Here is a 26,501-nt window from a genome sequence, read left to right on the forward strand (position 1 = left end):
TCAGCTAGCTCCACTGACTCCCCTGCCAGTTCCCTTTTTATTGATTTAAAGGAACTTTGATTATTAGTGCTTGCAGTCCCCTGCATGGTGCTTCTTGAAATCAGTTCTGGGCTATCTGAGGCCTTACTGGCAGCAGCCGGGATCTTTGTGGGGTCCCTTGCCCTTCTGGGCTCTCACAGATGCTGGTTTTCTAGAGATAACTTTTTAGGCCGGGGGGCAAGTAAGCAGGCATTTACTTAGGTGTCTTCTCTCTGACTCAGGCACGCATACTTTCCCTAGATACATTATTTATAGTTGAACAGTTTACAGGCTTCCTATGGACTACTGTATTCTATGCAATTTTTTTTAATATAAATTAAAGGTTTAATGCAAAACATTAGTTTCTCATTGTCAGTGATTTAAGAATACATGGCTGTGTGTTCTGCCTGGGTGGGGCTGGGGACTAAAAGCCAGGCTCAGGAGTGGACCAACAGGCACTAGTTTACAGCCTCCAGCAGACGGGTGTTCTCCAGGGCAGCTGCCACCTGCTCATCTGCATGACACTGGTACACTGTACGTTCCAAGGTGTGGGTCCCTGGTGAAATGTGTACAACCATCCTGCAACACGGAAGGGATCACAGAAGTTTGACCTTGATGGACAGGTCAATAAGGGTAGTCATGCTACAGTGTGGAATGGTGGGTGTGAAGGCTGTGGCCACTGTGGACTCGGGTTGCTCACCTGAATCCAGACTTTTGCTATTACATTCAATTCTTCTGGCCTAGGTCGATGCTCCAGGTCACCGATGGAGCAAATCAGATGGTGTTGCACATGCCAACACTATTGGAACCCACTTGTCCTCTTTGCCTCTGGTCACCAGCTGCTCCTGAGAGCACTCACAGATGAAAGGGTCAGCACTTGGCAGGAGGCTGCCCCCCAACTGCTGCTGCCCATCACTAGGGAAGCATTGCCAGCCTGTACAAATTTTCTGTACGTTGTTTTTCTGAGTGCCCACAATTCGGCATAGCTCATGCTTTTGTAAATGCACTGAATTTGATCTTTGGAGGCGTTTCCCTTCCCCCTCCCAGCAACCCCTCTGATTTTGATTGTGATTGTGTGGTGGTGCGCTGACCCACAGAATGCCCGCTACACATTCCCTCACTCACAGAACCCACTCAATGATTCCCTGTGCTTCTGGATTTGACATTAACCTGCTTAGGAAGATCTCCCCCAAAGTCTGACACACACAGTCTGCCTAAATATTCCTGGCACTGGGTGTCAGGAATAAAAACATGTTTTCCAGTGACCTAATTCTGTGGCTTTCCCAGTCTCATTTAACACTTCAGGTTTAGCCTTGGCCAGAGGACAGGAAAGTCCTCTCTCATTGCTGTGATTTTGTTATTTCACAATGAAGTGTACAACCCTAACACTCCCTAGTTGACTCTGCTGGCTTTCTCGGATGGGACCAAGCCATCCCTCCTCAGTCCATCCTCAAAGAGCCAGCAGTGCAGGACCAGGCCCAGATACAACTGGGACAGGCTTCAGGGCTGGGACTGTTGCTACGACATGGAAAGGGGATCAAATTTCCCTCTGACTTAGAATTACGGCCAATCTCCTTCCCATGGACCTCTCCAAAGTCAGTCTGTGCAATATTCCCGGCTCATCCTGTGATGCTGTAGCCACACTGCCTTCTCTCTGCCTCTTCCCTCCCGCAACACCTCAACCTCTCACCCCTGGAAGGCCTCTGGCTGATCAGCTGCAGATCTCTGCATGGCTGCACTGTCCTCTCCTCTACCTTGCCATCAGGGAGACACCACCTAGCAAAGTGTGGGCCAAGGGCAGATGCCACAAAGGGCTTGCTCTTGGTGCGGCCTCACATCCGAGTGGGGAAAGCAGGCCTCTCAGCTCTCACATGCTCAGCCTAGTTTCCAGAATAGTCCCCTTGGCTTTCCTTCTCCTTCTAAGACCTGTAGTGGAAACAAAAGACATTGCCAGGCCTCCTTGGGCAGCTACAGCCCTGCAGGCTCACAGCTGGGGGAAAGACATGGAGGACCTGCTGGTTATGAATTAGGGTGCTCATGTCCAAGCAGACATCCCTCTATCTGACCACCGCTGAAGAGTCCCTTCAGCCAACGGGGCTTCTACCATCACTGCTCATGCCCCCAACACACTCAATGCCACACCGTCTCTTGCATAGCCACCACCACTGAATGGTCTATGAGTTGGCAACCCTGAATTCTTAGTGGTCACCCTTTTCCCTTCCAGGACCCAGGATGCGAATGACATTAGATCCTTACTTAAGACAAAGATTCCCACATGAAAAAGGAAGCATTTATCCATTTTGATTTGGGTAGTAGGTAGATTTTTGTGTCGTTGCATTTTCCTTCACCATTTACTTTCTTCCTCCTAGCTTTTCAAAGATGGCCTCATGCAGACTGAATCTTGTGCCCTTCTACTATGTTCCTCCAGTCAGTTTTTAACTTTTTAAATGAGGCCTGACTTGTATACAGGAACAACACAAATCTTAAGTGCACAGCTGGATGTCTTTTTACATATGTAACCACAACCCAGACCACTTCCTGTGCCCCAGGAGATTCATGTACCTCAACAGTCAACCCCCACTGCAACCACCGACCTCACCTAAACCATCAGGTAGTTTTGCCTGTTCTTGAACTTCACGTTAATGCTTTCCTATAATCTTACTTCCAAAGTTATCATGACACCGTTATATGTTTTTTAGTGGCAAAAAACTGGCCTACCCAGGGCACCTTGGAGAGATGGTTGATTCTAAGGCTGGGACAAAGAAAATACAAGATAAGACGGGATCATATTGTGGTGCCAGAAAGTAAGGAAGTGCTTAACAATGATGGGGCCAAAGGACACAGGAGCCAGCTTTGCAGAGCACACGAGGGCCAGAGCTGGAACAATTTAAATAACAAATTTCATGATGACAGTATCAGATAACCCATAAAATAACTACCCATGAATCTATAATTGATACAAGTAAATTACTGGAATAAATAAATGGGAGAGAAAGGACAGCTCTCTCTTAGAGTAGAATGCCAATTAATAAAAAAGAGGAGGAATGATGAAAAGAAAAAATCACCATAAGCCAAACATCACAGTAAAGAGTGTTACAGTCAAGACCCATTAATGGCTGTTAAAATTAGCGGGTGAAAGAATGCTGAGAAACAGCATAATTACATAATCTCAAAGTGTCTCCCCAGAAAATACATATTAATTACCAAGGGGAAGACAGTAACTGTACACTAGAGAAACCTGGCAGAAACCTGGCGAAGTCCCCTAAGGTATTTGAGTAAAGAGACATGCCAGCACCACACCCTTCTGATAAGATGCCCCAGGGGGGGCATGTCATCTCTGCAGCTTCTTCCCAAAAAGGCATGACCCTCAATGTCATCATGTAAAAGCATCAAGCAATCCCAAACTAAGGGACATTCTATAAAATAACTAATCAGTACTCTTTAAAAGTTGTGAAATTTTTCTTTGTCATGGAAGACAAAGCCAGACTAAGGAACTGTCCTAGATTAGGACCCTGAATTGGATCCTAGTCCAGAAAAAAGAACATTATGGAAAAATTTGTACAATTCAAACAAAGCCTACAGATTAACAGTATTTTATCAACTCAAATTTCCTGGCTGGTTCATTATAACATGGTGTGTAAGATGTAAATAGCAAATGGATATGGGTAGGGTATATGGGAGCCCTACTATTTTTGCATTCTTGTAGGAGTAAAATTATTTTAAAGTAAGAAATGAGAGAGAGCAGGACAGTGTTTTTTTGAAAATCTGGCTTGAGTGAACCCCTCGTCCAGGCCCACTCAGCTCTTAATGCAAAGTGGCCCTGAAGCCGGTGGCTCCTGGTGCCTGGGGCCCAGGCCTGCACTTCTGCCCCAAGCTCCCTCTGCAGCCAGGTGTGCTGCTCTTCAGCCCCTTCCTCTCCCAGAGACTGGGGGTGGTTTCAAGCTCTCTGGAAGGGAGAGCATCAAAGGCAGTGGAGAGGTCACAGGTCCTTCTGGCAGTGGAAGGAAACACACCCAGGAGCAAGAAAAGCCAGAGACCAAAGGGAGGACCTTGGAGGACGTTCAGTTTTACAACAACCCATGTTTTTCTGACCATTTATTTTGTGATAAGAAAGCCTGCCAGCAGACCTCACAAGGAGGGAAGAGTGGTGGAGGGTAGAGGGCAGGGGAAATGTGGAGAGGAGCAGAAGAAGCGGATCCCTGACCTGAGCAGCTACGGTGTGAATTCAGCCCCAAAGGCTGGGAAGCGGCTGGCCAGGCCCGGAGGGGGAGCGCCAGCCAAGCCCAAAGCGGGGACTCCGGGTCTCCATCACTTACTCCCTGGGTTACCTTGGCCTAGTTTCTTAATTTCACCGTGACCCAGCTTCCCATTTGTCAAGTGGGGGTAGCAGTTATGACCTACCTTATGGGATTGCTGCGAGGATTAAATGAATTAACACAAATAAGCATTTATAATAGTGCCTGGTATGTTAAAAGTGCTTAGAATTAGTTATGATTAGGTTTAACCTTATGAAATTGCCATTATCTGACCATTCTGACCTACACAAACAATTTCATAAAATTCAACCTAACATTATCATCATTATCCTATTATACCATCTCAGGCTGAGGGCCGGAATTGCCCAGGGCCCCTCTTTCACAAAAAAGCCTTGGCCCAGCCCTGGGAGGGGCACTCTCACTACAGCAGCCCATAGCCTGGAGGACGGGGCCACTCTGCTCTGACAGCACCCGTGCACAGATGTGCCTCGGATTCCCTTGCTTAAGGGTCTTAGGAAGGACACATGTTAATGTGACCCTGTTGTCACGAGTTCTTGGTGCCCCCTTCCAGGTAGTGACCCCAGATACCTGCTCAGCCAGGAGAAGTGGGAGCCCTTCCTTCTGGGGGATTTTGCTACAGCTGGGGCACTGCCCTTTGGCCCCATGCCCTCTGAACCCTCTGATGTCTCCTCTCCAGCCCGGGCTGCTCACCCAGCGTCAGCCTAGCATGGTCTCCTCAGGTTAAGTTAAAACCACTTAGAGACTTGGGCTCCCAAAGCTGTGTGTCGTGTCGCTGCTTCCCAGACACAGAAGTACACAGCAGGGAGCAATAACATCACTGACAACAAGCTCACTGTGTTGAGGGCTGCATGCCAAGTACACCGTTCTCATTGTTTCACGTGTATTTAATCCTTACACTAGCTCTAGGAGGCAGGTATTCTTATCCCTGTTTTACAGGTAAGAAGGCAGGAACAGAGAACCAAGTTACCTGCTTAAGGTCGCACACTTAGGGAAGTGACAGAGCTGGGTTTGACCCCGGGCAGTCCAGCTTCACAAACTGTGGCTGCACCACTGCATTATTCTGCATAGTCCCCAACTGTAGGAGGGGCGCTGCTTCCCCCATAGCCCTCCGCTGTCTCCCCTTACAGCTGGCTCTTCTTTCCTGCTCTTTAAGGGTGACAAATGGCTGGCCTGCTGAAACTGCCACAATTCTAACTTTTATTTCTGCAGCTACTTCACTTTCTCTGCCGCTTTTAGCTCTAAAACTTATCTCCCAGGCTGGGCCAGTTTGGTTTTCTGGGATACCTGCATTCCTTTACAGGGCTTCCTTCACAGCCATTTAATTACAGGTGGCCCTGCCGCACCTAGGACCTACGTGCCTTCCTTCCCGGCCTTCCCGCGAGGCCGGGGGCCGGTGTCACTGCGTTTCAGTGCTCTCGGCCTCTTGCTCCTCATGCCTGGGCCGTGCCTCTGTCTCCTAACATGCACAGCCTATCCTAACACAGCCAGGCACATTTTTCCATTTGTTATTCACAGAATTATAGAACTGCAGGGCTGGGAGGAACTTTGTAGATTATCCAGTTTATCCCTTCTATTTTGTCTTAAAGGAAGAGGTGAGACTCTAGGAAGAGGACTAACGGAGGTGGTAACACAGCAGCAGACAAAAAACCTCATTGTTATTCTGTGGGTTACTATGGAAAGACTTCAAATCCATCAGATAATCGAATATGCTGCCCAATAAAGAAGAACGTTTCTGTGTCTAACATAGTTTTAAAGTCATAGACTATTGCCCTGTGCTCTGTCGATATTGTAAATTGCTAAAAGCCATTCCAGGAATCATCTCCACCTCCCTAAACTAATCTGGGAAGCACTTTTATCACATATGACAGGGCCCACTGAGCCTGGCTCATGATAACTAAATTAGACTTCAAGCTCTTGAAATCCTGTTCCACCTCCACCGTATTATCAAAATTGATAGCTTGCCCCAGCACAGGCCACTCCAGCCCCTTGTACGCATTTATCCTAGGACGTCACATATGCTGCTTGTCAGCAGAAGCTTCGGCTCCTCACCAGCTCCCCACAGCCTGGGCACCATCTCCTCCTCACAGAAGCCCGCTCTTACCCTTTTCTTCCAAGAGTCATACTTGGGCAGGTCGGGTCCTATCTTTCCATCTCTCTGCTGAACAGGCTTCTGTTCCTTAACCATCCAACACTAATCACAGAGGGTACTGCTCAGGGATCACACAGAGATGCTGCCGCTCTTGAGAACACCTATGTAATTACCTAGACCTGAGAAAACACACAACCTTCTCTGGCTTTTCTCCCTGCTTTTAAAAGAAAGACAGGCCCATTTAAAACAAAACAATGAAACCAAGAAAACCCCTCAGTTTAGAAATGTACAAAGCAGAGAAACAAAGGTCCACTCTGCCCCTCAAGATAACAACCATGAACATTGCACAGTTGGGAGTCTCCTCGATCCCCATTTCCTCCTAACCTATGTCCTTCCTCAATCCCCACCTAGGGCTCCCAGGACGCTGCTCTCACTGGCTGTCCCCTCTGCCTCCTTTGCTCTGACACCGCCTCCCTGGCCTCTTCACATAGGAGTGTGCCGGGGAGCAGGCCTGGTCCTCTCCTCTCACTTCACTAGGGATCTCCTCCACTGTCCGAAGGCTCCTAACATATATGCCCAGGCCAGACCTCTCTTTGAACTGCAGACGCGTAAGATTGATTTCCCTCCCCTCCATCTCCATTCGGAGGTCTGAGGTCCAAGAGTGAACTTGTGATCCTCCTCTGTAAATCTGCTCCTCCTGTGGTCTTCCCTCACAGTTGTCCTGACTCATACCTCTCTGTCATACTCTATACCCAATTCATCAAGAAATCCTGCTAGCTCTACCTACAAAACATATCTAAGATCTGGCCACTTGTCATACCTCCACTGCCACCATCCCGGTCCACCGTACCCCTGTCCAGACCTACAGTCTACCTAGAGCTAGAGTGATCCTTTGAAAATGTTAAGTCAGATCATGTCCCTCCTCTGCTTAAGGCTCCCGTTCCCCTCAGAGTAAAGGTCAAAGTCCTTGCAGTAGCTACAAAGTCCTCCACGATCTGGGTCCCTGTGACTACTCCGACCTCTCCTCGTCCTACTCTTCCCCTAGGCTGCCCTGCTCCAAGCCACACTGGTCACTGTCTTGATACCTTTGCACTGGCTGTTCCCTCTGCCTGGATGCTCCTCCCCCAGATGTCCACATGCCTCTCTCCCTCACCTTCCCCAAGCCTTTGCTCAAATGTCACCTTCTCAGTGGGCCTCTGAGTTGACTAGTTCATTTGAAATTGCAACCTGTTCCTTCCTACTACCTAAGAGTCCCTTTATCCTGCTCTACTTAAAAAAAAACTTATCTTCTAATATCCTTTTTAATTTACTATGCTTTTGTTTATTGCAAGTCTCTCCCCAACTAGAGTGTAAGCTCTGTGAGGACAGAGATCTCTGTCTGTTTTACTTTCCAACATATCCTATGCCTTCAGGGGCACCTAGCACGGGCAGGATTCTACCAATGCTTGATGATGAAAGAAAGGTCTCTTAGGCCTGTCCAGCCATGCTACAGTCTTTCTAGAGCTAAGACCCTCTTCATACTAAAGCATTCTGGACCCCAGTGACTTCCCAATTGGAAGGGCAACTGCTTCTGAGCACCGTCTCCTTTCCTCTTCCCAGCCGACTACCTGCTGTGGCATTTCTATCTGTGCAGCCCACTAATGGGGTAACTCCCATCCTGAAGCTCACTCACCCCCAACCCAGGCTGAGCTCCTGGACACTCACCTGGAAGTCCTCCTCATCCAAGATTTCTTTCCTCCACTTGATCAAGAAGGCTGCGCACACATAGAGATGGAAGTGGGAGAACCCTTCTGGTTCCGACTGGGAAGAGAAACAACAGTTAGGTCTCCAGTCCGCTCAGTTCCAATCCTTCCACAAGGTGGGAAAGCGACACAGCAGCTCTTCCCAGCTGGGCAAGCAGAGGCCTGAGAAGACTAGCAGAGGCCCTGCCCATGAGGCTAAGGGAGACACAGGAGTCGAAAGGAGGTGGGGGGGGCCTCCTGAGCAGCTACACTCAGGGCAAGGAGCTGGGTGCCTTGGGGACAGCCTGGCGTGGAGGGGGCAGAGGGTCTCTGTACCTGGTATGTGTCCCAGAGGCGGATGGTGCAGCGAAGGGGAAGCTCCCGCATAAGCAGGTTGTTCATCCAACGGAAGGCAAACTGTAGGTATTCGACCTCGTACCTCCTGAAGTGATTATGCACCTGCTCTGAAACAGGAAGTGCCATCGGCCCCAAGGGCAAACCTAGGGGACTGGACTCTGAAAGAGTCCCAGGAGCCAAAAGGGTAGTTTCCATTTCTGTTTACACGCCCCCATACCCGCCCGGAGAAGCCCAACACAGAGAGGCCAAACTGGCCTCTGAGTGTCCTTGAGGTCTGATTCCACCATCTCACAGCAACGCTATGGTTAACTCAGTCCCGCACACAGAGCTGGTTAACATCCCAGGTGATGTTCTAGGAAGCTTTCTTCCTTCATGGGGCCTCTCTAGCCATAAAGCAGGAGACATAACCTTCACTTGGCTGCCTGACCTTATTCCTCATCAGAGAAGGAGCCAGAATGGAAAAGAACCATGGGGGTCCCCTTGGCCATCCTCCCACTGGAGAGGACTTCCTTGTCAGCATCCCTGACAGATGGCGGCCAGCAGGGACTTAAACACAGCCGGTGAAAGCCGTTCACTGACTGCACGCAAGGTCAGCCTCTCCCACTGATACATTAAGTGATCCACCAGAAAGTGCTTCGCTGTATTCAACACAAACTACGTCCCTCCTGACTCCCACTCCTAGGAGTTTGTGTGACATTCTGGAGAAATCCACAACAAACCTGATCCCTGTTCCACATGACCATCCTCCATATAATGCTTAATAGGACTTTTTTTTATTGCTGTCCTTCTCAGTTTCCTAATCTACAAAACTTGGATACAATCACTCATACCACAGAAGGTTTGGGGGAGGATACAATGAGAAAATAAAAATGCTTTCAAAGCACCTGGCATGTGGTAAATACTTAGTACAACCTTTGAAAGAGTAACTATTAACAATGATTATTTCTGGGGAGAAGAATTTAAGGAAGGGGAAGATTTTTACTTTTTGTGTCTTTTCTGAATTGCTTCAATTTTTATAATGAAAATTAATTCTACAATTCAAAGAAACAATAAAGACCTATTTTAAAAATCCACTATCTTAAAGTACCATGCCTTTATTTATCAGGTATTTGTGAGGGCAGAAACAAGAATGGGGCTGACAGGGGCAGAAACCATGGCCTCTGCCCTCTGGAACCTGACTGACGACAGGCGTGCCAACAGCTTCATGCCTCTGCCGGTGGCAGCACACACCCTGTACCAGCGCCCAGGTGAGGGATGCAAGAGAGCCGGATGGGGGCCCACCGTGGGGCTAACAGTGGGGTCAGGGCAGTAAGACAAAAAGGAAAAAACATCCCACATACAATGTGAATAGGAAACAACTGTAAAGAAGCAAACAAGCTGGGAGGATTGAAATCCAAAGTGATAAATGGAAGCTGGAGCAAGTGGAACAAATCAGGGAATGTTTCTGTGATGAGAACACCTGGGAAAGGAGAGAGAAAGATATGCAATTTTTGTATGGGAGAGAAAGGCAATGTTTTGGTGAAGCATAAAATCCATGACAGAAAAACCAGGGAATGAGGTTTATTAGTTGTGTAGTAAGTGCTAGAGGCCAAAAGAAGCTTTACAACTTAACTGGTTCTAGAGATCCCGCTTAACAGAACACCTTGCTATTAGGTTCTATGTGATCTTCATGAAACTTAATTCTGACATTTCACCCTGGGCCTCGGTTTCTCCTTCAGTCAACAGCAGGGCTTCCTGAGCTGCTTTTAGTTCTAACATTCCATGATTCCAAGCTAGAGCCAAAGAATTACTGTAAGGCTCCTGTTTCTCAAATACCTTCTGCTTCAGGAAGAGCCACGTCTCATTTCCCTGGCCCAGCTAGGTCCCAGGGAGCTATGGAGAGTCCTGCTAGTGAATCAGCCTGCAGCAGGCTAGGAGTCCTGAGTTACATCACCACATGAAGGACAAGGTCAGACTGCAGACTTGATGCTAAAAGCAACAGAGAGCTGCAGGAGGTTTCAGAGCAGTTGAGGGATGTGACCAGAATAGTGCTTTAGAAAGATGCAGTTGTGCGATAGAAAGTTTGAAAGAGGAAGGAGTATGGAGGAGGCAGGCCCTTCGAGGGGAAGGTTGCAGAAATCTAGGCATGGCTGGACCAGAGCTGTGGCTAGGGGAATGGAGAAGAAAAGGTGAATTCAAGAAGAGATGCTGAAGAAGAATTGATAGAAGTTGGTGACAGAGACTAAGGAGAAAAAAGTACTTGAGGTAACAGTAGAGTTCTCACCTCTCCTTGCTGTTGAGATGTGGAACTGTCAACAGCTCAGAGTGCACTGGTAATGGTTGGAAAGGGTCATGGCTGGCAAGGCGGCGGAAGAGAGGACCCACGAGCACAACTGGCTTGGGTCAGAACCAACGGTGCTATGCTAGAGAATTCCTTTTCCTCTGAACCTACCATCAATCCGGCTGACAAGCTCTTCCAGTGCTTTGACCTTCTTCTGGATCCCTGGTTGTGCAAAGGTGTAGTTATCCTGTAAATGACATAGAACCCAGGATGGCCAAGGATGCCAAACACTCATGCTGCCATCCCTCAAGGTCACTGCAACACATTTAAAAGCACAGGCTGCTTTTCCAAAGCCAGGGCCAGTGTTTTGGGGAACAAAGGAATCTACAGAACAGCAGAGTGTGAGGAAAGCCTAAGAGAGCTCTGCACTGTGGAAGCAGACCACACGGCTCCACGTCTGTAGCAGGAAGGAAGGGCATACTCTGAAGACAAAGCCAGGGCAGCATGGAGACTTCCTTTGTCTCCAGGGGACACTAGACCATTGCCTTTTGAAAGATGTAAAGCTAACTGAAGAGGTAAAGTTGGATGAACTAAACAGAGGAGGAACCATGCTGGGTTGGCTGGTGGGGCGGGGGGTGGTCTTGTCTAATGCAAATAAGGAGCTCAAAGGCCTGCAGGATGCCCCCACACGCAGGCATTCCACAAGGGCAGGACTGGCTCACCTGGATGCCATCCAGCAGCTTGCTCATGCACCAAAAGCTGTCAGCTTCAATGCTTCGCAGCATGTCCTGAGATAAATTGGTCACGTCAAAGTTCTCCACATCCTCTTCTGTAAAACAAAAGGTGAAGAAAGTCCATAGGTCTTCTCTAAAAAATGGAAAGAGAAAGAAAAAGTCTAGTATCTTCAATGAAGTCCTTAAAGCCAGGGAAGAGCCAGGCTACGCTGATGCCAGGATCAAGCCCAGGCCTCCTCCTCCCACTGTCGGGTATGCGAGGATGTCCCAGGAAAGTTCTCACCACAACACTGAGCAGGCCATTTCTCTCGCCAGTTCTGCTGGGTCCAACACATTTTTCTCTTCCCTTGCATTTGTTCAATAAGTTTTAGAAAAAGATACTTCAGAACTCATGTTCAATGAACTATACTCAGGCCCCTAGAGATTGTCTGGAAAAATTCCTTGATTTCAAGAAATACAGTGAGCTGTTGAGTATGCTCGCATTAACATGTAGTGAGAACAGCTGGGATGGATAGCTCCTACAGTTCATTTTAAAGATAGAATTCCCATATTCCAACGAGGCAGACCAATGGCCTCACCATTCAGAATTGAAGATTAGCATGTGAAGGAGGAGAGCCCAAACTTCTGGGAACTTCTAGGATTTAATTTCAACAAGGTAGCCGTTCCTAAAATGGGTTCTGTAAAACATCAATCCTATAGGATACTCAAGAAAAAAATGGGTTCTGGAGACAATATGGTTGAGAAATGCTGCATTATAAACTCACCTTGAAGAGCCACATCGATCATAGCATACAAAAGGACAGGCGGAGTTACAAGAAACTTTGCATTAAGTAAATCTGGTTAACCTCGCTTAGCCAGCATTTCCCAAGCTTCTTTAGCCCTCTTCAAAGAAGACTACCTACTAGCTTCAAATGGAAACCCGACACTAAGTAACAGGAGAAGCTGTTTAGCTGGTTTGACAGCCAAGGGGGCAGGACATAGGGAGTCATCTACAAACCTGGAGGAAAAGGCCATGTGGTATTTCCCTCCTGCCACAGAGAGGTGGAAGAACCACGAAGGCTTTCCTTGCCCTCTAAGACAGGCTACCTCAGCCCACAGACCCATGCATGCCTGTCAGAGGCCACACATGAAATGTTCAGGCCCTGCAGTTCTGTGCCAGAGGCTGCTTTTCTCCTTAGGCCCACAAACCCTATTTTGAAAACATATTCACTGAGGTTCCTGGTGCGGCAGAGAGACACGGATACCCAACCAAATGTATTCAGAATCCAGCCTTTTCATTTATGAGAATTATTACTAAGACCTACAACTGAACCTCCCTGGGACAACGTGCAGCAACTCGCAGATTCTCATCCTATACAGTGTTTTTTAATGGACATCAAGGGCTGTGAGAATGCTTTTGGGGAAAGTGGGGTACTTTGTCAGAAAAGCTATGACCCTGGCAGCAACTTGAAAGTTCAGCCATACAGCTAGTTAACACATGTAGAGTGCTAACAACAGCACCTGGCACACAGTGGGCACAATACAGTTTATTTTAGATGAAGTTTATTCAGAATTTGTAGTGACACGAGAAAGCCTGTCACAGTATTACAGGAAAAAAGGTACACAATTATTTATAGTATACTCCCAACTACTGTACATACAATATTTATGTGTGTTTATATAAGCACAAAGGAAAGACAACATATATCACAAGATTTACAGCGTTTATTCCCTAAGTGGTAGGGATAAAGGATTTTTATTTTCGTTAAGCTTTACTAGACTTTTCAGAATTTTTAGAATAAGCATAATTTCTATAGTCAGGGGAAAAATGTACATTATTTTAGGAAAAAAAGAACTACAATTGACTACTGCCTTTTATCACTAAAAAAAAAGAATATAGAAGATGTTATAAAATAACATTAAACTTTCAGAAAATAAGACTTTAGATAATATGTAAAGGCCCATTTGAGAAATCACATTAAAAAAAAAAAACCCTTCCAAGAAATACCACCTTTCTTTTTTCCCTAACTTAAAACACTTATGATGTAGGGTGTTTTTGGGGTGGCCATATATATACTATTAATTTAGTTAAATGATACTGGGCTTTAGGTCGAGACTGTGTTGCTCACATGGTTTCCCATTCCAGCCTCAAAGGTATGCTGGGACATAGTCTTCTTTTTCTTTTTGCTTCATATTATGTTTCTAAGACCCTTCTGTGTTGCTGTACACACTCTAGTTTACTGCTCCACATGTACCTCCACTACCTCACATGTCCATTTCCCCAGAGACGGATACCCAGGTACCTCCAGCCCCCACTACCACCAACAGTGCCTCAAGGAACTGTTCCCTTTGACCCCATATAAGAACTGTATGGGCCACCGGTTCTGCCAGACCACTCTCTAGGCCCAGGCACAGCAGTAACAAGGACAGCACTGTCCCTTCTAGGGAGCGTGGCTGCTGATCTAACTGTTGCTCCCAGGCATTTGCTCCCTGTTTATGAGAACAGGATTATAAGAAAAATGTGAAACCCACAAGGGAGGCTCAAGACAAAGGCCGCTCCCATTCCTCAGCGAGTTTCCCAAATGGACATCCATTTCCAAGGTGGCCATTCTACAATTCCAGAACACTGCGGTGGAAATGTAACTGGGAATGGAAAATACGCACAGTGGAGTAACCGGGGAGAAAGAGCCTGGGTGCCCAAGGACAAAGGGGAACACAGCTGCCATATCGGCCCTGGTGGCCTGTGGCTTTTTTGTCAGACAGAACACATGCAGTTAAAGAGTTACAAGTCCTGGCTCTGTCACTCACTTGCTATGCGGCTGTAGGCCAATGACTTTACCTACTGTGCCTCAATTCCTCATCTGTTAAGGTGGTAACATCCTACCAGTGTCACAGAATATTGTAAGGATTAAATAAATTCATATGTGACAAGTGCTAACAACAGTGCCTGGCACAAAATAAGCGTTAAGTAAATGTCAGCTAGTATTACTGTCACTAAATGAGGAACAAATAAAATATCTTGTTTAAGCCACTGTTATTTTGGATCATTGTATTTGCTGCCAAACCTAACCTACCCCCAAACACAGCTTAAAAATAAATCAATTTTTAAAGCTTTCCAGTTCCACCTTTTGGTCTTAAAGAGGAAAATCTAACACATGAGATCTCAAGTTGGTAAGATGTCACTCAAGCCTTCAGCTGCCAAGGGTGCATGGGGTCAACAGACAAGATGCTGAACCACCTCTGGGAGCCCTGAGTCAGGGGCCGTTGTTTCCCCATGATCTGCCCTTACGCCTGGCCTGCTCACTCATCCTTGGCTTTCATAGACGGCGGGATAGTTTACCAGCAATGCAGAGAGCAAGGGGAGAGTTTAGTTTGACCGTTCTGCCTGCTGGGAGGAAAAATTCACACATTCAGTCAAAAACCATGAGCTGAGTACACCAGCAAAAAGCAGCAGAGAAAGGGAGGCCCAAATGCTCTCTCAAGGGCTTCATTCAGCATAAACAGTCTGTTCAGAAGGATCATTAAACACCCCACTTGAGAAAATCCAGCATACCACTGAAGCTGGAATGGGAAACCATGCCAACAACACAGTCTCAAATGAGGGCAACATCTCGGGTTGTCATTACACAGCACCAGCAGCCAGGACTCAGACTGGAGTGAATGAGATGTTAAGGATATTTTACAGCTATTTTAAGAGGCAAACATCCAAAAGGAGGGAACCCAAAGCTCTTTATAAAAATCAAATTGCCCACTCTGGCCTTGATAAGAACATGCCCATTTATTAGTTGATGAAATGTACTTGAGTGGAGGCTCCAGTTAAGTGTTTATTTTTCAGACAACTCCAAATCCTGGGCCTAAAATCAGCCTCACGTGTGCCTTGGAAACTCCCCAACAGCTTTGGGAAGCACTGGTTTTGCTTAAACTGACAAGAATAACTTGTCTATTCACTGCTCTAGGCATCTCCCAGGACCACCTGTGATCACAGGGCAATTTCTAGATTTTGTGATTTATTTGGTTGGAATGATTCAGCCCTACGGACAGGCAAGAAAGGATTCAAAGGTATCAGGCTGTAGACAGCCTTTCTATTTTCTAAAGCTCAGGAAACAAAGCCTCTGATTCCTGTCTTGTTTTTTAAAAACTGGACTCATAAGAATAGCTTATATTAATATTTTCTGATCACAAAAGTAAACTGACTGAGAAAAGGGCAAAATAAATTTTTTTGGCCACAATCTAAAGAACCTCATAAAATAGGAACTTAAATATTTCATTCAGAAAACATAGTTTTAAGTATCAAGGAGTTCATCTGATCACTGCAGGTAATAATGCTACAGTGGTTCAAGGGCTCTATAAATGCATTATGGGGTGTTATTCATCTGGCATTTTCAGGCCAGTGTCTGACGGAGCAGCCAGGACAAGGACACCACTGCAGGCCTTAGTGTGGGGAGGGCATGAGGCTAATCCTGGGAATGTCAGCCACTGACAGAGAGAGAGTAAGGAGAGCTGGCCTCTTCCAGGGAGAAGATCAGAGGGAAGACTTCTTCTGAGGTTCCTACAGAGCAGAGACCCACGGGGAGGCAGTTCGGTTTCATGAGGACCATGTTCCAGACTGTGAGAGAGGAGACATGCTGTTTTAAAGATGCACAGAAGCTGCTGACCATGACCTTCCTGACACTCCACCTGTCAATCAAGGTAGTGACCAAAAGGCAGATATTAACTCGAGTGATACATGACTTCTGACTGTACACTACTCAGTGTGAGGTAGCCTGGATGTACACGTGACAGGATACCCTTGTTGAAATTGATTTTAAAAACAAACAAACCATCACATTTTTTTCTGTTTTCCTCAGGTTCCTGTACTACTTTAACGTTTATTTGGCAAACATGAGTGGCTCACTGCTGGTTAACCTGGCTGCTTGATACTGGCTGCAGGACCCCAGATTATATAGGCCCAAACCACATGAGTATTCAGGTTATGGGGGCGAGGGAAAGGCCAGGTCTAGCACACATAGTCTTCAAGGGCCTTCCCAAAGACCACCCAGAGGCAGGTAGCACGTCACCAAGGCACTGCAGATGTGAACAGGTTCTAGGGAATCCAGAGCTCCCAGGGCCACTGTCAGCTGCCCAGAGACTCTGCATCCAGGTTCAAACATCTTGACTACGCTGGCTGTCTCAAGTTCTCCTCTGCTAGGATTTCTCACTTATTTTTGGGTCAGATGAGAGACAGCGAGCAGGTGAGCACACATGCTACTCACTGCCAGGGAGGGAGCAGGCTAGGACTTAGAGCCCCGGAGGGGACCAGCCACAACTTGCCTCCTACACAGTAGGGAATCCAGCACTGGACATCCTGCCACATGTACACACTGCTGTCAAGGGTCAGATGAAAGCGGCTGAGCTAAGCACTCTGGCTGGGCTGTCTCCACATATATGTCTATTGCTGGGAAGAGCCGCAAATATTACTCAACTGCCTATCGCCTATGAGGCTGCTTCATCTATGAAGATGGGCGCTGGAGGCATCTTGAGGAAAGGGTTAGAATCCCAAACAGGGTGAGTGCTAATCGATTTCCTCCAAACTAATAGCATTAAAATGGAAAATGGAATATCTGTACTATACAATTCAATTTATATAAAGTTTAAAAACAGGCAAAACTAATAAAGGTTAGAAGTCAGCAGTTACCCTGATGGGCGTAGGGAATGGAAGGACTAGAAGGGAACATAGGGGACTTCTGCAGTGCTGGAAATGTTCCATGTCTTCATATGGGTGCTGAGTACGCAGGAGAAATTTATCGAGCTGTGCACGCATGATATATGTGCTTCTAAAAATGTGTTATACTTCAGTGACTGTATAGCATCTTGTTACACTGATAGACAGTGACTGCAATGGGTTGGGGTGGGAGGAACTTGATAACATGGGCGAATGTTGAAACCACAATGTTGTTCATATGAAATCTTCATAAGATTGTATATCAATAACTTAGTTAAAAAAAATGTCCATTATACTTCAATGTAAAGTTTACATTTTAAGGAGCAAAATGGAATGTCCTCTTAAGAAAATGAAAACCCACCATTACTATGGAGGTTTGTCCAGTTTCATCTTTCGCCTCCACACCTCGCCAGATACAGAATGACAGGACCCACAGGGCAGCTATCCCGTGCAGAGTTGGATATGAGATGGAGAATGAAGCCTCCCAGGAACTGAGAGCGTGGAGCCAGAGGATAATCTGCAGCAGCCCAGGAACAAGACATGGCGACAGGGTCATGATACCTGGGCATGCAGGGAGTTACTAATAACTCCTTTTCTATGAAAACTTGAGTGTTAACTATCAAAAATGAACTGCATGCCTAGCCCCCTCACCTCAGGACTTGGCTCCAAGGTCCTCTTTTAAGGGTGACCCTGGCTCACTACCCTGTTTGAAACCTGCTCCTGTTCCCACTCTCACCAACAGAGCACATCTCTGTCCTTCTTTCCTGCTTCATTTTTCTACACAGCACTTATCACAAGCCAACAAACACATGACCTATTTTTCTATTTGTCTCTTTCTGCCCATCAGAATTTAAGCTCTATGAAGGGCTCTCTTTTTACATATAATTTGTATGCATTAGACTACACAGAAGCACACAGTTCTGTTTTGAAACATGTATACATCTGTGTAAAAAAATGCCTCAGGCCAAACAGACAACATTTCCATCACCCCAGAAGAGCACCTCATGCCTCTTCCTAATTTTCCACCGGAGTCAATGATTATTCTGATTTCTAGCACTACTGGATTATTTTTAAACTCCATTTAAATGGAATCATACAAGGTATGCTTTTTTTGGTATCTGGCTTTTTTTGTTCAACAAAACAGTTTTTGAGATGGTTTCTTCCAAGTTGTGTTTATCAATAATTTGTTCCTTTTTATTGCTCAAATAAAAATATCCTTTTTCTTTTTATTCATATCCCATCATATGAATATTCATTTTCCTGTTAATGGATAGTTGGGTCATTTCCAGTTTTTGTCTATATGAATAAGTTTGCTATAAATATTTTTATAGAACCTTTTGGGGGTGGTAAGCTTTCATTTTCCTTGCATAAATACCTAGAAGTAAAAGGCAGGGATTTCTGTTTACCCTGTGTATGGTCAGATCCCCAGTGCCTAGAGCAGTGCCTGGAGCACTACAGGTGCTCAATAAATACTTGCTGACTGAGTGGTGATAGTACTCCATCTCCATCCCTTAGAACGGAATGAACTTTTGGCTGACTCAGCACAGTTCCAAAATACTGTAGTTCACTGCCCTCCAGTGGCCAAGCCCAGCAAAGCTATACTAATTCCTGAATATTTTGGAAAGTTATCAAGACATTTTCATTCTTCCATTCATTTAGACATGTATGGAATGCCTATTCTGGAATGAAAATGAAGACACTGGGAATATAAAGATGTATATGGTAGCCTCTGATCTCAAGGAATCATAAAGTCTGGTGGCAGAGGGCTGGAAGGCAACACAGACAATAACTGGTGTGATAAAGTGCTACAAAAGAAATGTACAGGGTCATGGAAAGAGTACTATAGAGGTGGTAGGGGTGGGAGTGGGAGGCTCCCAGGACAGACTTCCTTTTGTAAAGGACGTGCAAGAATCAGCCCAGGGGATAAAGAGATGGAGCAGGATGAGGCTTTAGGCTCAAACTGTCAATTTGGGATTGTTGAGTCCAGGGATGAGGCAGGGAGCAGGTCACACAGGGCCTTGCACAACAAGCTAGGCAACCTGGACATTTAGCCTGTAGGTGATGGGATCTACTGAAGGGTTTCAGGCAGAGGAGCTGCATGGGCAAGTCTGTGTTTGAATGTTGCAGAAGATGGGTTTAAAGGGGATCAGACCAGAGGTGGGAAACACAATTGGCCACTTCAGCAACCCAGGCCTGGCTGAGGGCAGTCATAAGCATGGAGAGGGAAGCAGATTCAAGGAAGATTTAGGATACAAAATCATCAGAGTTTTGTAACTGACTACATATAAAGGAGTGAGAAAAAAAATCATACACAATTCTTAGCATGGGAGGAGTTAGTAAAACACTGAGGACCTAGGGGTAGCAAAGGTCGTGGGTTGTCCACAAATAACCTCTCCCCCTTCCTTCTTGGTGAAGGGGACTTTAAGGTACTGGCCACCTGGGATATAGACGGTTTCCAGCCTCACTTATAGCTACATATGGCCCTAATACTAAGTCCAGACGTAAGAGATTTAAACCCAAGCATGATACACAGCTTTGGGAAGTGTCCTTAAATGGAAGGAGTATGCTTTTCTTTCTTTCCTCTTCCATACTTGCTGGGATATAGATGTGATGGTGGGAGCACAGACTGTTACCTTGGATCACAAGAAGGAAACCACATGCTGAGAATGGGACAATGAGAGGAGTCTGATGCTTGATATCTTAGAGCAGCACGTATGCCCTGGACTACTTACTTCCTGACTTTGAATGTCAGAGAAATAAGCTTTTCTATCTTGCTAAATGTACTATTATGTGGGGTTCCCTGTCACAAGCAGCCAAGTTTATCCTAACTGATCTGTGACATCCAAGGGGAAATGTCACTCAGGAAACTGGACGCGTAAATCAGAGGTCTGGGAAAGACCTCCCTTCTGGAGTTCCACTGCCCTCATACTCCTTTTTTTTTTTTCTGGCTGAGTATATTATGTATATATATGCCAGATCTTCTCTATCTATTCATTTATAGATGGACACATGGGTTTTTGCTCTTTTAAATAATGATGCAATGAACATAGGGGGTACATATATCTTTTTTTTTTGGTATCATTAATGTACAATTACATGAGCAACATTGTGGTTACTAGATTCCCCCCATTATCAAGTCCCCACCACATACCCCATTACAGTCACTGTCCATCAGTGTAGTAAGGTGCTACAGAATCACTACTTGCCTTCTCTGTGCTACACTGCCTTCCCTGTGCCCACCCCCTACATTATGTGTGCTAATAGTAATGCCCCTTTCTCCCCTTACCCTCCCTTCCCACCCATCCTCCCCAGTTCCTTTCCCTTTGGTAACTGTTACTCCATTCTTGGGTTCTGTGAGTCTGCTGCTGTTTTGTTCCTTCAGTTTTTGCTTTGTTCTTATACTCCACAGATAAGTGAAATCATATGGTATTTGTCTTTCTCTGCCTGGCTTATTTCACTGAGCATAATACCCTCTAGCTCGATCCACGTTGTTGCAAATGGTAGGATCTGTTTTCTTCTTATGGCTGAATAATATTCCATTGTGTATATGTAACCACATCTTCTTTATCCATTCATCTACTGATGGACACTTAGGTTGCTTCCATTTCTTGGCTGTTGTAAATAGTGCTGCGATAAACATAGGGGTGCATATATCTTTTTCAAACTGGACTGCTGCATTCTTAGGGTAAATTCCTAGAAGTGGAATTCCTGGGTCAAATCATATTTCTATTTTTAGTTTTTTGAGGAACCTCCATACTGCTTTCCACAAGGGTTGAAGTAATTTACATTCCCACCAGCAGTGTAGGATGGTTCCCCTTTCTCCACATTCTCGCCAATTATTTGTTGTTGTTTGGCTTTTGGATGGTGGCCATCCTAACTGGTGTGAGGTGATACCTCACTGTGGTTTTAATTTGCATTTATCTGATGATTAGCAATGTGGAGCATCTTTTCATGTGCCTGTTGGCTATCTGAATTTCTTCTTTGGAGAAGTGTCTGTTCAGATCCTCTGCCCATTTTTTAATTGGATTATTTTCTTTTTGTTTGTTGAGGTGCATGAGCTCTTTGTATATTTCAGATGTCAACCCTTTATCAGATATGTCATTTATGAATATATTCTCCCACACTGTAGGATGCCTTTTGTTCTATTGATGGTGTCCTTTGCTGTACAGAAGCTTCTAGCTTGACATAGTCCCCCTTGTTCATTTTTGCTTTTGTTTCCTTGCCCATGGAGATATGTTCATGAAGAAGTTGTTCATGTTTATATTCAAGAGGGTTTTGCCTATGTTTTCTTCTAAGAGTTTTATGGTTTCATGACTTACACTCAGTTCTTTGATCCATTTCAAGTTTACTGTGTGTATGGAGTTGGACAGTAATTCAGTTGCATTTTCTTACATGTAGCTGTCCAGTTTTGCCAACACCATCTGTTGAAGAGGCTATCATTTCCCCGCTGTATGTACATGGCTCTTTTATCATATATTAATTGACCATATATGCCTGGGTTAATATCTGGACTCTATTCTGTTCCACTGGTTTATGGGTCTGTTCTTGTGCCAGTACCAAATTGTCTTGATTACTGTGGCTTTGTAGTAGAGCTTCAAGTTGGGAAGCAAGGTCCCCCCTGCCTTATTCTTCCTATGGCTTTTTGGGGTCTTTTGTGGTTCCATAGGGATTTTAGAACTATTTGTTCCAGTTCATTGAAGAATGCTGTCAGTGTTTTGATAGGGATTGCATTGAATTTGTAGATTGCTTTAGGCATGATGGTCATTTTGACAATATTAATTCTTCCTACCCAAGAGCATAGGATGAATTTCCATTTATTAGTGTCCTCTTTAATTTCTTTTAGGAGTGTCTTATAGTTTTCAGGGTATAGGTCTTTCACTTTCTTGGTTAGATTTATTCCTAGGTATTTTATTCTTTTTGATGCAATTGTGAATGGAATTGTTTTCCTGATTTCTTTTTGCTAGTTCATCGTAATGTATAGAAGTGCAACAGATTTTTGTGTATTAATTTTGTATCCTGCAACTTTGCTGAATACAGATATTAGTTCTAGTAGTTTTGGAGTGGATTCTTTAGGGTTTTTTATCTACAATATCATGTCATCTACAAACAGTGTCAGTTTGACTTCTTCCTTACCAATCTGGGTGCCTTTTATTTCTTTGTGTTGTCTGACTGCCGTGGCTAGGACCTCCAATACTATGTTGAATAAAAGCAGGGAGAGTGGGCATCCTTGTCTTGTTCCCGATCTTAGAGGAAAAGCTTTCAGCTTTTCACTGTTAAGTATGATGTTGACTGTGGGTTTGTCATATATGGCCTCTATACCCATTTTGTTGAGAGTTTTTATCATGAATGGATTTTGAATTTTGTTGAATGCTTTTTCGGCATCTATGGAAATGATCATGTGGTTTTTGTCCCTCTTTTTGTTGATGTGGTGGTTGATGTTGATGGATTTTCGAATGTTGTACTATCCTTGCATCCCTGGGATGAATCCTACTTGATCATGCTGTATGATCCTCTTGATGTATTTTTGAATTCGGTTTGCTAATATTTTGTTGAGTGTTTTTGCATCTATGTTCATCAGGGATATTGGTCTGTAGTTTTCTTTTTTTGTTGTGTCTTTGCCTGGTTTTGGTATTAGAGTGATGCTGGCTTCATAGAATGAGTTTGGAAGTACTCCCTCCTCTTCTATTTTTTTGTAAAACTTTAAGGAGAATGGGTATTATGTCTTCTCTAAATGTCTGGTAAAATTCAGCAGTGAAGCCATCTGGTCCAGAATGTTCTTGGGTAGTTTTCTGATTACCAATTCAATTTCATTGCTGATAATTGGTTGTTTAGATTTTCTGTTTCTTCTGGGTCAGTCTTAGAAGGTTGTATTTTTCTAGAAACTTGTCCATTTCTTCTAGGTTATCCAGTTTGTTAGTATGTGGATTTTCATAGTATTCTCCAATAATTCTTTGTATTTCTGTGGTGTCTATAGTGATTTTTCCTTTCTCATTTCTGATTTTGTTTATGTGTGTAGATTCTCTTTTTCTCTTACTAAGTCTGGCTAGGGGTTGATCTATTTTGTTTATTTTCTCAAAGAACCAGCTCTTGGTTTCATTGATTTTTTCTATTGTTTTATTCTTCTCAATTTTATTTATTTATTGTCTAATCTTTATTATGTCCCTCCTTCTACTGATTTTGGGACTCATTTGTTCTTCTTTTTCCAGTTGCAATATTTGTGACTTTAGACTATTCATTTGGAATTGTTCTTCCTTCTTTAAATAGGCCTGGATTGCTACATACTTTCCTCTTAGAACTGCCCTCACTGCATCCCACAGAAGTTGGGGCATTGTGCCATTATTTTCATTTGTCTCCATATATTGCTTGATCTCTGTTTTAATTTGGTCATTGATCCATTGATTATTTAGGAGCATGTTGTTAAGCCTCCATGTGTTTGTGAGCCTTTTTGTTTTCTTTGTACAGTTTATTTCTAGTTTTATACCTTTGTGATCTGAGAAGTTGGTTGTAGAATTTCAATCTTTCTGAATTTACTGAGGTTCTTTTTGTGGCCTAGTATGTGGTCTATTATGGAAAATGTTCCATGTGCACTTGAAAAGAATGTGTATCCTGCTGCTTTTGGGTGTAGAGTTCTGTAGATATCTGTTAGGTGCATTTGTTCTAGTGTGTTGTTCAGTGTCTCTGTGTCCTTAATTATTTTCTGTCTGGTTGATCTGTCCTTTGGAGTGAGTGGAGTGTTGAAGTCTCCTAGAATGAATGGATTGTACTCTATTTCCCCTTTTAATTCTCTTAGTATTTGTTTCACATGTCGGGGCTCCTGTATTGGGTTCATATGTATTTATAATAGTTATATCCTCTTGTTGGACTGACCCCTTTAGTATTATGTAACGTCCTTCTTTATCTCTTGTTACTTTCTTTGTTTTGAAGTCTATTTTGTCTGATACAAGTACTGCAACACCTGCTTTTTTCTTTGTATTGTTTGCATGAAATATCTTTTTCCATCCTTTCACTTTCTGTCTGTGTATATCTTTTGGTTTGAGGTGAGTCTCTTGTAAGCAGCATATAGATCTTGCTTTTTTATCCATTCTATTACTCTGTGTCTTTTGATTGGTGCATTCAGTCCATTTACATTTACAGTGATTATCAATAGATATGTAGTTATTGTCATTGCAGGCTTTGGATTCATGGTTACCGAAGGTTCAAGGGCAGCTTCTTTACTATCTAACTGTCTAACTTAACTCACTTATTATGCTATTACAAACAGTGTGATGATTCTTTATTTCTCTCCCTTGTTTTTCTTCCTCCTCCACTCATTATATGTTAGGTGTCATATTCTGTACTCTTTGTGTTTCCCTTGACTGATTTTGTGGATAGTTTATTTAGTATTTGTTTGGTCTACTTTCTTTGCTGTGGTTTTATTTTCTCTGGTGACAGCTATTTAGCCTTAGGCATATGTCCATCTAGGGCAGTCCCTTTAAAATACACTGTAGAGATGGTTTGTGGGAGGTAAATTCCCTCAACTTTTGCTTATCTGGGAACTGTCTAATCCCTCTTTCATATTTAAATGATAATCTTGCTGAATACAGTATTCTTGGTTCGAGGCCCTTCTGTTTCATTGCATTGAGTGTATCATGCCATTCCCTTCTGGACTGTAAGGTTTCTGCTAAGAAGTCTCATTATAGCCCGATGGGTTTTCCTTTGTAGGTGATCTTTTTTTCTCTCTCTGGCTGTTTTTAATACTCTGTCCTTGTCCTTGATCTTTGCCATTTTAATTATTATATGTCTTGGTGTTGTCCTCCTTGGGTCTCTTGTGTTAGGAGATCTGTGGATTTCCATGATCTGAGAGACTATTTCCTTCCCCAGTTTGGGGAAGTTATCAGCAATTATTTCTTCACTTTCTATCCCTCTTGCTCTCTCTTCTTCTGGTACCCCTATAATGCTAATATTGTTCCATTTGGATTGGTCACACAGTTCTCTTAATATTGTTTCATTCCTAGAGATCCTTTTAACTCTTTCTGCCTCAGCTTCTCTGTATTCCTGTTCTCTGATTTCTATTCCATTGTCTCTTCCACCTCATCCTGTCTGTTCTTAAATCCTTCCATTGTTTGTTTCATTCCTGCTATCTCCCTCCTGAATTCATCCCTTAGCTCTTGAATATTTCTTTGTAGCTCCATCGGCATGCTTATGGCTTTTATTTTGAATTCTTTTTCAGGAAGATTGGTGATTTCAATCTCACCAAGCCCTCTCTCTGGTGTTTGAGGGATTTTGGACTGAACAAGGTTCTTCTGCCTTTTCATGGTGATGGGAGAGGTTGCCAGCAAGTGGTGCATTTGTCAGCTGGGAGAACAAAGTCCCTTCCTGCTTGCTGGTCACCTTGCCTGTCTCCGCTTTCTGTACCAGTTAACCATACACAAGGAGCAGCCTCCAGGTTAATCCCCTAAGCTGTGGGTGGGGCAGCCTTCAAAATGGCCTAGGGCAATGGCGGGGGTCACAGGCAAGCAGCGCGTGTTCTGCTTCAAGAGCAAAGCCTCTTTGTGCCTCTCTGTCTCCGCTATCTGTGCTGGTCCACTGTGCACAGGGAGCAGCCTCTGGGTTAATCCCCTGAGCTGCCATGGGCAGGGCAGCCCTCAGGATGGCCTATGGCACTGGCAGGGGTCGCAGGCCAGTGGCATATGTTCTGCCATGAGGACAGAGCCCCTTCATGCTTCCCAGACTCTGTACCCATCTCCACTGTCTGTGCCGGTCAAGCACACACAGGGAGCAGCCTCTGGGTTAATCCTCTGACCTGCTGTGGGTGGGGCAGCCCTTGGGATGGCCTACAGCACCGGCAGGGATCACAGGCAAGCAACATGTGTTCTGCCATGAGAATGGAGCCCCTTCATGCTTCTTGGACTCTGTGCCCATCTCTGCTGTCTGTGGTGATCAACCATGTGCAGGGAGCAGCCTCTGGTACTGGGCCGGTTAGCTGTGTGCAGGGAAAAGCCTATGTGCTAAGCTCTGTGGTTGCTGTAGGCGGGGCTGCTCCCTCCCCAGTTGTTCTGCAGCAATGGTGGGTCAGCCAGTTTGCTTGCAGTGCTGGTGGGGTGGAAGGAACAGCAGGCTGCTTATCCCTATAAGTGGATTCAGAGCTGCATTGACACCCAGGGGTTTAGGGTACCTGAGTTCCTTAAAGTTCCCAGCCTACTGGGCTGAGTGTGCCAGCACGATTTTGTCCACCTGTTAAACCCTTGTCCCTTTCAGACTTTTAAAGTGCCCATTTTTCTTTTGTCCCAGGGCAGCCAGCTGTGGAAGCTGTTTGCAGTCTTAGTCTTGGATTTTGCTTTTCTGCTCCTCCAATATCCAGAGTACCATGCAGTGTGTGTCTGTAC

General features: G+C 44.8%; 1 protein-coding gene and 1 pseudogene across 6 annotated transcripts in view; both read right to left on the bottom strand.

Annotated features, from left to right (window-relative positions):
- Nucleotides 1–26,501, bottom strand: part of TBC1D22B (TBC1 domain family member 22B) — a 99,896-nt gene that overhangs the window by 25,601 nt on the left and 47,794 nt on the right. For 4 of the 6 annotated variants that reach the window (XR_012126420.1, XM_073225224.1, XM_037004466.2 and 1 more), the window contains exons 9-12: nucleotides 11,445–11,551; nucleotides 10,894–10,969; nucleotides 8,442–8,620; nucleotides 8,089–8,184 (exon numbers count right to left, since the gene is read on the bottom strand). Coding sequence is in view for 5 of the 6 variants with exons in the window: in XM_073225224.1 (XP_073081325.1) it covers nucleotides 8,089–8,184; nucleotides 8,442–8,620; nucleotides 10,894–10,969; nucleotides 11,445–11,551 (458 nt within the window). In the remaining variant the exon portion in view is untranslated. The remainder of the gene's footprint in view (nucleotides 1–8,088; nucleotides 8,185–8,441; nucleotides 8,621–10,893; nucleotides 10,970–11,444; nucleotides 11,552–26,501) is intronic. The other 2 variants (XM_037004472.2, XM_017658260.3) reach the window with 1 other exon arrangement.
- LOC118970184 (cytosolic iron-sulfur assembly component 2B pseudogene) lies at nucleotides 456–5,729 on the bottom strand (annotated as a pseudogene).

This window comes from Manis javanica, chromosome 16, assembly GCF_040802235.1.
Source record: "Manis javanica isolate MJ-LG chromosome 16, MJ_LKY, whole genome shotgun sequence".
NCBI lineage: Eukaryota > Metazoa > Chordata > Mammalia > Pholidota > Manidae > Manis > Manis javanica.